The sequence below is a fragment of the Malania oleifera genome, chromosome 1 (assembly GCF_029873635.1).
Source record: "Malania oleifera isolate guangnan ecotype guangnan chromosome 1, ASM2987363v1, whole genome shotgun sequence".
Classification (NCBI taxonomy): Eukaryota; Viridiplantae; Streptophyta; class Magnoliopsida; order Santalales; family Ximeniaceae; genus Malania; species Malania oleifera.
This window is the reverse complement of record NC_080417.1, coordinates 149,339,621-149,351,452: the sequence shown is the minus strand read 5'-3', so window position 1 is coordinate 149,351,452 and position 11,832 is coordinate 149,339,621. Positions and strand designations below refer to the sequence as shown.

The 11,832-nt window shown below is 36.5% G+C and overlaps 1 protein-coding gene across 1 annotated transcript in view; it reads right to left on the bottom strand.

The window, feature by feature from the left end:
- Positions 1-292: 292 nt before the first annotated feature.
- Positions 293-11,832, bottom strand: part of LOC131164368 (1,4-alpha-glucan-branching enzyme 3, chloroplastic/amyloplastic) — a 57,619-nt gene continuing 46,079 nt past the window's right edge. Inside the window, exons 17-21 of the mRNA XM_058121511.1 lie at positions 11,588-11,668; positions 3,360-3,464; positions 1,833-1,918; positions 1,645-1,699; positions 293-879 (exon numbers count right to left, since the gene is read on the bottom strand). Coding sequence (XP_057977494.1) covers positions 847-879; positions 1,645-1,699; positions 1,833-1,918; positions 3,360-3,464; positions 11,588-11,668 — 360 coding nt within the window. The 3' untranslated portion in view covers positions 293-846. The remainder of the gene's footprint in view (positions 880-1,644; positions 1,700-1,832; positions 1,919-3,359; positions 3,465-11,587; positions 11,669-11,832) is intronic.

The following is an 11,832-nucleotide window of genomic DNA, read 5'->3' as shown; positions in this document are numbered from 1 at the left end:
ACTAGTGAACAAATCTGAAAAAAAGTACATTAATTTCTAACCATACTAATTCAAAAGAAAAATTACTATTGCAAACTTAGAGCTTGTATAGTATTACTGTTGTTTCTTATTTTCTATTTTTATTTCTTCACACTAAAAAAATAGATTATAAAAACACGTTTGTTTCTATTGTTTGTTTTCTGTTTTGTAACCAATTTTCGATTATTTACTCAAAAACTGAAAATTAAAATTCATAGTGATGTTAATGTTCAACTTCGAGGGTCATTGAAGTTGCGTTTAATGCACTCCGGAATTTGAACATGCTACCTCATTAAATATTTCATGTGACAACTGGCATAAGAAAATTTACAGCCCCTCATCAACGCTCATGCCCCCAAAAGCAAATAACCTATCTAAAGTAACAAATACCTACAAAAGTGAGTAGGATGGCCAAGCAAAAAAACTTTTAACATCCCTCGTCAAGGGTCATGCCTCTAAAGCAAACAAGCTGAGTAACAAGTACCTACACTCAAGTGAGAAAAAGATGGCCTAAGGGAAAAAGGGAAAGTGAGCAGGATGAGATGCCTAGATAAGTCGTTGACGAGGGGCTTTTCCAGGGTGTTTGGAAGCCCGAATTTCAAGAAATGATGTCCCAAGCCAATTACACAGGAGTAACACAATCATTTAGTGTATTGTTCACTTCAGCATAGGACCGGTTGCCATGCAAGAGTTGTCATGTTTGAGAGATGAGTGACTGGTAAACCACAACAGTGATAATTACACGAACGGAAATCACCAGGAGAATGCATGAGCTCTGGGCATTAGGATGCTACATCTCCCCTTGTCATCTTAGAGAACATGGAAGGCTCATATTCTTAAAATCCTTACTAATCTGTAGACCTGTATGAAAAAGCAAGAGATTATTTCTACTCACATGTTCATGTAATACATGAAATTCAATTTCTGCAAGTGTATATAATAACAGGTTGAAATGGGTGTTGGTAAAAGATTGTTATCTAGATGGCACATTCTAATGAAACTCATGTGCGAAAACAACTGGAACTACAATTTGGTTAAATATGAGGTAATGCCTGAAAACCGTACTTTCATTTTCTAAGACAGCAGACTATAAAAGGATTGCTCATAGTTCGGCACTTTCAGAATTAAGCATATAGGCAGCTACCCCATTTGGTCACTGAGCAGTGCCTGGAAGGAAGGAAAAGGGAGGGAAAAAAAGGCATGCTTTCCTTTCCTACTATTGTTTGATTGCATGAAGGAAAATGGATGGAAAGAAAATCAGCATCTCTGGATATGATGGATAAGTTTCTTGCCATCCATTTTCCTACCACCTTTGGAAGGAAAGTACCATTCCTTTCATTCTCTTTCCTTCCTAACCTTTTTGTTCTACCAAAGAAAGCGGAAAAGATTTCCCACTCACTTTTTCCTTCCTTTCTCCCTTCACTTTCCCATCTCACGTATACCTTATTTGTGCAGGCTATCTAATACAATAAAAATGAACTAGGATGTTTACAACCATCATCTATTCATTTTGTCAGCGCATTCACATAGTGCGCATCCACTCTTTTGCCTTTTGTTCTGTCCATAAATAAATAAAACAAAAATAAAAATAAAAAACAAAACACACCAATTGCAACAAGCACCAACCTGAGCTGTTCTGCTGGGCAGAGGCACTTCCAAGCAGTTTCGAAGACCATCCGCTCTGTAAAGGGGTACAGGATACAGATTCCAGAATGAAGAAAAGATAGAAAGTAGAGCTGCAGGAACATAAAAAACAGAATGCATACTAACGCAGAGGGAATAATGCATGGGAAATCAGGCAAGTCAATAACTACCTTTTGCTAAGGGTTCTTTGTAGATATTGGTCCTCCTTGATAAGTCCTTGACCACTGTATTTTATTTCGTCCGTATTAAGAATAACCTGTGTAACATTCCAAGAGTATTGGAGAATCAACAAATCCTACTTGAATCTCATACCTTTGTAATGTGAGAAAAGGAAAATGCAAAACAGCCAAGAATGTATTATTTACATGGGGAGCAAGAAAAAACAGAAGACATTTGGTTTGTCAAAAAAACCCAGTTTCAAATACACCTAGTCCTTTATAGGTATAAATGAAAAGAAAATGGTACCAATTACTCTCTTTTTTTTTTTCAACTTTTATTTTCTCCAAAATAAAATCACTATACAGGAGTTTTATTCTTAATCTATACCATTCTCAACTCAATAAAATCCTATCAACATTCCAACCTGTTCAAAGTGGGCTCGAAAGATTGAATCTGCCTTAAGATCATGCCTATTAAGTCATATGCCATCTATTTTATTGCCATACATCCTCAACCTTTATTTTTTTTCTAGCTTTTATTGTCCTTGGATGCCTTCACATAAAACCATGGGACTCCCTGGTACAATTAGTGCAACCACTGCTTACCAAAACATCTCTATCAAGTTTCTTGCTTGCAAGTTCTCCTTAATATGGTGCTCATCAATGCATTCAATTCAAATCCTACTGTTCTTGCCATAATTTCTATTTACTTCAATAGTCACAAATTCCTAATCCAAATCATTCTGAGTTTAGTGCAATCTGAAACACGCCCTCTTATGCAGCAGGACTTAAGAGCATAAGTTCACTCATGACATGCTGGTCAACGACATTTTAGGAAAGAAATCCAAATTTCGAAGTTTCTCATTCATGGATTAGGGATAATTAGTCAATGTTGAACAAAATAACCAAATTTTCCAACAGAAAAACATGTTCATTTGTTTTAAGAAAATATGCTAAATGCAACTAGGATTTTCTTTTGAAAATATGCTAAAATATAACCAGCTGTTCACACAGCCAAAACCAGCCCCAGGAGTGCAATTGTTTAGGGCACAAAGCTCTTCCCTCAGTTCCAACATCCAGGTTTAGGTGGCAGTCCAGACTTAAGGCATATGCATCATCTATTAGCCAAGTGGAACATCATCTATTAGAAAAGTGCACATATATTGTTTGCCCTACCGAAAATTCATTCTTAACAACATTTACTCCTTAACTTGCTTTTGAAATATAGAACATGTATATTATGAATATCTATGCTTTGAATGCATAGAACATTTACATAATGGATAAAAGACTTTACACGAGATTCAAATTTCATGCATTCTCCTATATTTTAACTTGATCTTAACACAATGTTGCATAGTTCATTGAAACACATATTCGCATGCATAAGCCAACATTCTATTATCTGGATTTTTTAGAGATGCATGCTTGACACTATGTCTACGTCAAAGCACCAAACCTAAAACCACATGTATGTCATAGAGAACAGATATTTAAAAGCTCCACATACATTTAAAATGGCAACAGCACAACACTTACTCGATACTCCCCAGCCTCTTCTACACCGATACTGTATCTTTCATATGAAATTGTGGGATGAAAGTTGAATATGAAGAGAAGCGGGCCTCTTATATAAGAAATTACCTGTAAAATAGCAAAAGGAGACTTTATTTCTAAAATAACGGAACCTGGTAAAATAATTTTTTTATGGTAAAAAAGGGCGGGGGGTGACCAGTTTTTATGAATCCTTGCAGGGAGTAAACATGCAAGTCCTTGTCTGCAGGGAGCCATGAGAGTCCAGACAGGCACACCTGCAGATTAGGAGTCACTAGTGCTCCTCAAGGAATTTTGCCAATTTGTCCTCGACCTGATCAAGGACATAACGGCATCAAGTTGAGGCCTGAGATAAAATGTTCAAGAGAAAAAAAATTCAGTCATACCATTTTATCTTGGGATTTGAACTCATGACCTCCTGCCCTCACCAACAAGCCATCACCCCCCTCTCCCTCTCCCACAAAAAAAAGGCATATGCTTAACTATGCACTAAAAACGAAAAATTAAGTGGAAAGTGTATATATGTATCCATCCATGATACCAGGATCAATAATTCACTGGACTCCCACTCTAGAGGAGGTTCCCCCCCCCCCCCCCTCTCTCAACTTCTCCTTTTTAAAAGTAATAGCCGAGGATAAAGCGTTCGGTAAAAATCTTCTTCAGCTTGTAAAAAACAAGCTTTTAGCCTTTGAAGCTTTTAAAAGCTAAAAGATAGCTTTTTCTCCAACAAATTACCCTATTCAATGAGTTCCCTTGGATCTTTTTGCAATACTTCAAAGTTATCAATATACTAATTACATCTCCTAAAAATAAAATTTTAGTTTAGCCATTTTAAATATTTTCAGGAACTTTACAACTTATTTTACCAAAGACTCATAATCAACTTTTTAACAGCTTCTTTTTCCTAAGGGCCAAAATTTTTTTACAACAATGTCAATCAGCACCTTTCTGAAAGTTCCTTTTCAAAAGCTACAAAGGGACCCTAGGCATCCTAGATTAAAGCCCAATAACCTGCTCCAGGTATCTTGCTCCGCTCCACATCCCATCTGCTACAGATATTTGAACGAAATACCAGCTGAAACGACCAATTTTTCAAAGATGTGAAGTTATAATTTTCACAATGTGACTCTTTCTCACTCTCTCTCTTGCTCCCTTCTCTTTCTTTTGTTTCGTGGTGCCATCCGTTTTTTTTTCCTTCTCTCATGGTGATGCATTACAGTTGCTATGATGGAGCTAGATCGCTGGCAGATATTATAGATTGAAAGGAAATCTTTCAACTTGAAATTAGAGAGAATATGGATAGGTGGTTTTGATCAGGAAGAATGGGTCCAGAACTGCTGGCTGAGGGTACTCTTGTCAGCAATGAAGTGAATAAATTTTTCAAAGATGATTTGGCCATCTCAAATTCAGAGTGGTGGTTAGATCGAGGTCATGTTGGTAGAATTCTTGGGGTGGGAGTAAGATATAATGGTAAGAATTATTCTATTTGCCCCTGGAGGTTAAAAAGGTGATAACTGGAGGTTATTTGCAGAGTCTGTAAGGCCTGCTAAAGCCATATTTTTCAACTGGATTGTATTTAACAGAGATGACAGTGATGGTCATTCATCAGTTGAGTGACATCATGAAAGTAAAAAGAGAGGAGGTTTCCTCTAACAGAGTCCAAAGAGCTGAAGCACATATGAAGCCCATTACCGAGAGTGATGTACAAATCTCTTTGTTCTCTGATGGACCAAATGTCTATAGAGCCACAAAAAAGGATCTAACTTCAAAAGTTCTTAAGAAGTGGGACATTAGGTCTGCTGCACCTGGAACTCCTACGGAACATTCAAATAGAGGGTAACAAGTTTGGACCCTGTTTGCAATTTATTCAAGAACATGAGGGCTATTTCGCAGGCACAATAGCAGGGAAGAGGTTTGCTGGAAGGGAAGATGGTATTGTTGATGCACAGGCATAAATCAGAATACTACTTGGGTAGAAGATAAGGTGCCAGTAAACAAATTATAAAGGGAGTAATTCAATGTTGGGTGATCCTCAATGATAGATAGCATAAGGTGGAGAACAAAAGTGGTAATCAACTGGCAAGTGGGGGAAAGCGATTTTCTTTCTTTTTGCCTCAGTCTAGTAAGGTTTATACATGCCAAAATGTTGGTATGGAGATGCACAAAGTTTAAAGGAAGAAAGACTTAATCAGGTGGTGTGCATGAATAAAGTTTTAAAAAGGAACAATTGTGACAGTTTTACTATTTTGGAGAATCCGGTTGAGAATCTTGAGATGAGGTGAAGGAACAGGGGAGAAGGTTGGTGAGGGCAGTGCAAGCAGGAAATAGGCTGATGAGTACAATGAAGAGAGTATTTTGGTGATGAGGCTGCTGATGATAAATTCTTATTATTGGGTGAATTTCGTGAGAGATATGGTTATGACTTGGACTCCTCAGCTTTAGTAGGTGATCTTTCAAGTGCCAGTACCTTCTTGAGAAGCTCTGAGTCATTTGATAGACATTCCTAATTTTGAGGATGAGGAGGTGAATATATAAACTTGCTAGAGCTAGAGAGCGAAAGAGTAAGAACTTAAGTAACGTAAAATATGTAAAAAGTGAGGATGATATTGTCTTGGTTAAGGAAGAAGACATAAAAAGAAAGATGGCAAAGTTACTTTAGTAAATTATTTTTTGACATATGAGGAAAAGACTAAAAATATGAGATTTATCCGCAAGATTAGAGTTAATGAAGTTAAGTTTGCACTAAAAAAGACGAAAATGGAAAAGTTATAGGACCAGATAACATCCCAATTGAAGTTCAGAAATTGTTAGGTGCTAATAGAATTGTTAAAGCTTGATATACATTGTTGGCCCACTTATTTGAACAGGCCCAATGTTCAGGAAAGTGTAATTTGGATTTTAATGTGAAGCCAAAGAAAGTTCAACCTTTGGGCTCTATGCAGATGAGCCTTGGTGGTAATCAGGATTATGGTTTGTCTAAGATTGATTCAAGTACTTCTTTGCTAGAAACCAAAAATGGACAGGCCCAAAATACTAATCCGGATCCTAATAAAACATAGAGAATGAGTACTGGGAAGGAGGAGTCTAATCCCTTTGACAGCAGAATCCATTCCCAGTCTGCTACTCTCCAAGGTACATGGTCTTAAATTTCCACAATATTGCCGAAATTTTTGTTGAAATTACCGCTTTCCATCACCCTCAAAATCGAAATGGCAATCGATCTTCATCTTACATAATTCCCGTCGAAATCTCAACTATTCTTTTGAAATTGATCAAAATTTTGACATTTTAGCAAAACTCGTCAAATTTTTAACTATAGAATGAAATTTCCTCGGAATTCAAATGAGAGATTTAGGAGTAAAGTGGAATTTCTCTCTTAATTTATTTTATTTTTTTATCAAAACAAAATATTATTACAAAGGCTTTGAAATTATATGAAAAAATAAACTTGCAACAACATTTTATTTAACCATTCATCTCTAAATTATCACTAATAGTATGATTAATAATATTTAGATGATTTATGAATTTCATTTATATTAATTGAATATGCTTAATGCACATTATCTTACAAATATGTTTGATAATTGATACACATATTACATTACAATTTTTCCACCTCATACACAACAGAGATGTACTTAATTTGTAATATATTAGTTTTAAAATTTACATTATCATGTTCATTAACCATTTCTAAAGTTTCACAAAAGACTTCCATGCTTTACTACTAAATTCCATTATTTTTTCAAATTGAAATCAAAATTGACACTGAAATTGAAATTTTTGTACTTTTGGAGCTTCAAAATTTGAGTTGAATCGAATTTTAAAACCTTGCCAAGGTAGTAGTCAAACTGATCAAGTTTTGGAACAAACTCAGATTATTAACATATTATATTTGAAACAAGATTGCAGGATTAAAAATGCGACAAGTTTTATAAAGGGTTTAAAAGGTGTACAGAAAAGAATAAAAAATCAGAAGATGCATTGGGGGCTTTCTAATGGTTTTGGTCTAACTACTAACAGACTTGAGGAAACATGGTTTATGCTCATCATAAGGCGGCTTGTATCGGTGCTGAGATGAGAAAGGAATTTGAAGATAAAAGAGAAAAATCTAGTCAGTCAGCGGCAAGTTATTAAGAAGGGATTCTAAAGGACAGCTTAGTGTAGTGGAAGATTTTCATGCTAAGAAGTAGGTTGGGTGTAGAAATGGGACAAGTAAAGGAAAGGAAGGAAAGAAATGGGGTGGAATTTTAAGATTCAAGTGATGATATTTGTGAGTTTGACTGCGGTGGGGGTTGATACAGATCAACACCTTAGCACTTTCTTCTTTCTTCTTGCGCCAAAGATTTTCCCATTTCCGAAGGAACTAGAGTTGCATCTCTTTTTCATTTCCATTCAAGAGTTCTTATATGTTTATGTTTCCACGCCCCTCTGAGACCCCGAAAAATGGACAAATTCTTTTTCTTAGGAACACATACAAGATTCTTCACTACAAAAAGGACAATGGTAACCCCACCGTTAACTACTTCATTAAGAATTTCATAGTAAAAGAAATACATGTCCTACCGAGACAGCTGTAACTTGCTATCCTCTTGCCTAGCAAGCAAAGATTGACCTCCGTAGAAAGTGATGAAATGGAAATTTGTCATATGTTCATCAATCCCCACTGAAAGTTTGAAGGGAGTTTCTATTTTTCATAACTATGGGCTAGATAACAATAGGCAGTGAAGGAGAATTTTGCCTACACCCATGAGGAGGTCGGAGTTAGAAGCTCAAAATATTTTGGATAAATTGGACTTAAAGATTGACCAATATTAGAGGAAATGAAGTGCACATGGATAGTGGCACAATTTGAAAATTTAAGGGTCAAAGAGAATTAGCAAATTTGAAGAACTCGGTAAATTATGATGGGAAGGGATTGAAAAGGGGCTTTCTAGGTTAATATTGTCTAGTTTTATATTGTAATTTTGTGTTTTTTTTTTTAATCTTTTTTCATTTTTATTTTTTTCTTTGGTGATTTTTCCTTGTTTTATTTGGACTTCTTATTCCAACTGGCTGTATCTTCCCTTCTGTCTTATGTAACTTCTTTTTTTGTGGAACAGAAAGGGAGCCAATTGTGTGACATAGCCGTCAATAAAAAGAAGCATACGAATATAGGAAATTGCACAGTTGTTGAAATGGCTTGGAGCATGCAAAAATACAAAGGGCTTCCAAACAGCTTATGGGCAGAAGCAGTTAATACTGCTGTTTATATCTTGAACCAATCTACAACAAAAGCAGTGCAAAACAAGACTCCGAATGAAGCATGGCACAAAAGCAAACCACAAGTAAACCCCTTGAAAATTTTTGGTTGCCTAGCTTACTCACGTATTCCCCCTCAACATCAGTAAAAGTTTAATGAAAAAAGAGAGAAGTACATCTTCCTTGGGTGCAATGAATCTAAAGGATATTGATTGCTAAACACAAAGACCAATGATCTTGTGATTTCCCAAGTAACTTTTTATGAAATGGCACCATGGAGTTCGGAAGGAAATTCCACACAAAGGTCAACAATATTGAATACTCCTATCCCTCAGCATTCATCAATCAAAATCTTCCACCAAGAAAAAGCCCAGAAGGAAGTTCAAGTCCATCTGAGTCTCCCAGTTCACCAAGAACTTCAACCTCACAGCCAAGCACTTAAAACAGATTTATAGCCAAAAACTCCACTGACAAGTGTAAGTTCTTTTAAGAGAAATTTATGACACTTGTGATGTTGCATTTCTTTACCTGTGAGCCACAGCTTTTCGAAAAAGCAGCAAAAGAAGAAATTTGGGTAAAATCTATGGATAAAGAAATTGCAACTATAGAGAAGAACAACACATGGGAGCTCAGATTGACCATAAGGTAAAGAAGTAGTTGGATAAAAATGGTTTTACAAAACCAAATGTAAAGAAGATGGCACAATACATAAACTGATAAGCATAAGGCCTGCTTAGTTGCAAAAGGCTACTTACAACAGCCTGGAATAGACTTAAATGAAATTTTTGCTTTGCACCGGTAGCTCATATGGAGACCATAAGAACAGTTCTTGCCTTGGCAGTCCAACTAGAGTTACCAATCTTCCAGCTTGATGCTTAATCACCATTTCTCAAAGGCGAACTGGAAGAAGTCTATGTGGAACAACCTGAAGGTTATTCAGTAAGTGGCAAAGAAAATAAAGTCTATAGACTATGAAAAGCCTGGTACAAATTAAAGCCAGCTCTACAAGCTAGAATAGTAAGACTGATTCCTTATTTCGCGAAAACCCAGAGAAGTTAGAATGACCCCTCACTCTAAAAGAAATAAAGGAGGAACAGAAGATTTTTTCCTTGTTTCTCTATATGTTGATGATTTAATTCACACAAGCACGGATCTAGCAATGGTGGAAGAATTCAAGGGAGCCATGATGAAAGAATACGAGATGACAGATTTGAGCCTCATAAAATATTTTCTTGGAATTGAAGTCCAACAATCAAAAACCAAGATATTTATTTCTCAGGAAAAATATCTTGAAGACTTGTTGAAATAATTTCAAATAAATAATTGCAAGCCAATTTCTACCCCAATCTCTATGAATGAGAAGCTGCAATTAAATGGAGCATCAAGGTTGATGGAAAAAACATATCGAAGCCTAGTTGGTTCCTTAATATATTTAACCAACAAGCTACACCCCGCAGAAGCTAAAAGAACTCTACATTATCTTCAAGGAACAAAGAAGTTCAGCATCAAAAATGTCAAAGAAAAAGAAAACAAGCTTGTGGGACACTTTCATCAGCAGAAGCAGAACTTCAGCAATAGATGCAGCATGAAAAGCAGTATGGCTAAGAAGGCTATTATTGGACCAACAAACAAAGTTAAGTTGCTCCCACAACTATTTATTGCCACAATATTTCCGCAATTGCTATGACAAAGAAAATGAGTGCATGACTCCTTAGTCAGTTTGATGTTTCCTAGTGTTAGAGCTAGAATAGCATTGAAAACTTTTTAGGGGAGGGTGAGCATTCATCAATCATTGTAAAACTCGCTAGCTTTTTGTAAACGTGTTTAGCCTACTAGCTTCCCTTGCTAAACACATATTGCCTATGGAGGTGTTAACAATGAATTGTGCTGCTTTATAGTTTACCATGTGACTCTTGGCTATGGCTACTCGCATACGGTTTACTGCTACCATTTAACTTTGTATTAGATGATTAATAATTTGTTCAAATGGTGAAACCACGGTGCACTTTAGGTTGACCAGTTAAGCAAGAGGCTATAATTAGTGTCGTACAGCCTTTCACAAGGTGTGAAGTGTTTGGCCCGTGACAGCTGGCCATGCCATTAATATCTAGGCAGCAGCCCATCTAACTGCCACACACTCCTATATATAAGGTCAACTGCTGTATGAAAAGGATGTACTTGAATCCTAAATGAAATGAAGTGCCATGCAATGACATTGAATCCCATGCTTGCTCTCCCCTGCTTTTAAATCTTATCCTCCTTGCTTAATTTTTGGCCTTCATTACTCCCCCAAAAAGTCTAGAATCCCCAACCAATAGCTCCTACTGATGTAGCTCCTCCTACTGATGGAAGGACAAATTTCTTCCACAAAGCATAACAAAGAAAATAGCTTCTATCACCTCTCTATCATTAAAAGACCTATGAAAATGAAAATACACCATTGTGCAAGGAAAAAGGCAAGTCCCTGTGCAATGGACAGTTGGACTGTTAAGAAACAGAGGAATGCACCGAAAATCACAGGACAGTCCATTCAAAGATTCAGAATTCCACAAAAGAGAGCAAGTTGGCAACTGCCTGAAGTGCATACCATAACAATCAATAGGCTAGTTCTCTTTTTTAGGCCAAAATAACATGGGTCAAAGATTTGGGAGAAGGCATGATGGTCAAGGACTGAATGGTAAGCTTAGCAAACTTTCATTTTTAGAATATTGTGCTCATTTTCTTGCATTTCTGAGTCTGCAAGACCACATCCTCTGAAGTTCTATCCGCCCTGATCTTGGGCTTGATATGCATTGGCTCGTGCTGCACAAGCAAAAATGCATGTATGCCCATGACAAGATGGTCAACGGCTTGAGATAAATGAGCATGCAGATGAACAAAAAAGCAGATATAACTGAGTGAGAGGCTTTCTTCAAATAATCAAGCACATCGAAGATGCAGACCCAAACGGAAATAGACAATTAATATACCATGGTACTGTCGTTCACATGGTGCATGTTGGGTGGACCTCTTGGAAGTACCCTTTCCTTTTCATCCAACTTCATCAAGTCCTACAAGAGAAGAAATAAGTAGTTTAATTTGAAGCAAAAATTAGCCATTTGAAAGTATGGCAGGTGTGTTTAAAAGCTTATGCAATGAAGCCAAGATAAAATTGTCTTTTGGAAACCTGTATCCTGCATAATCCTCAATCATTTACAGATAAATCAGCAAGAGA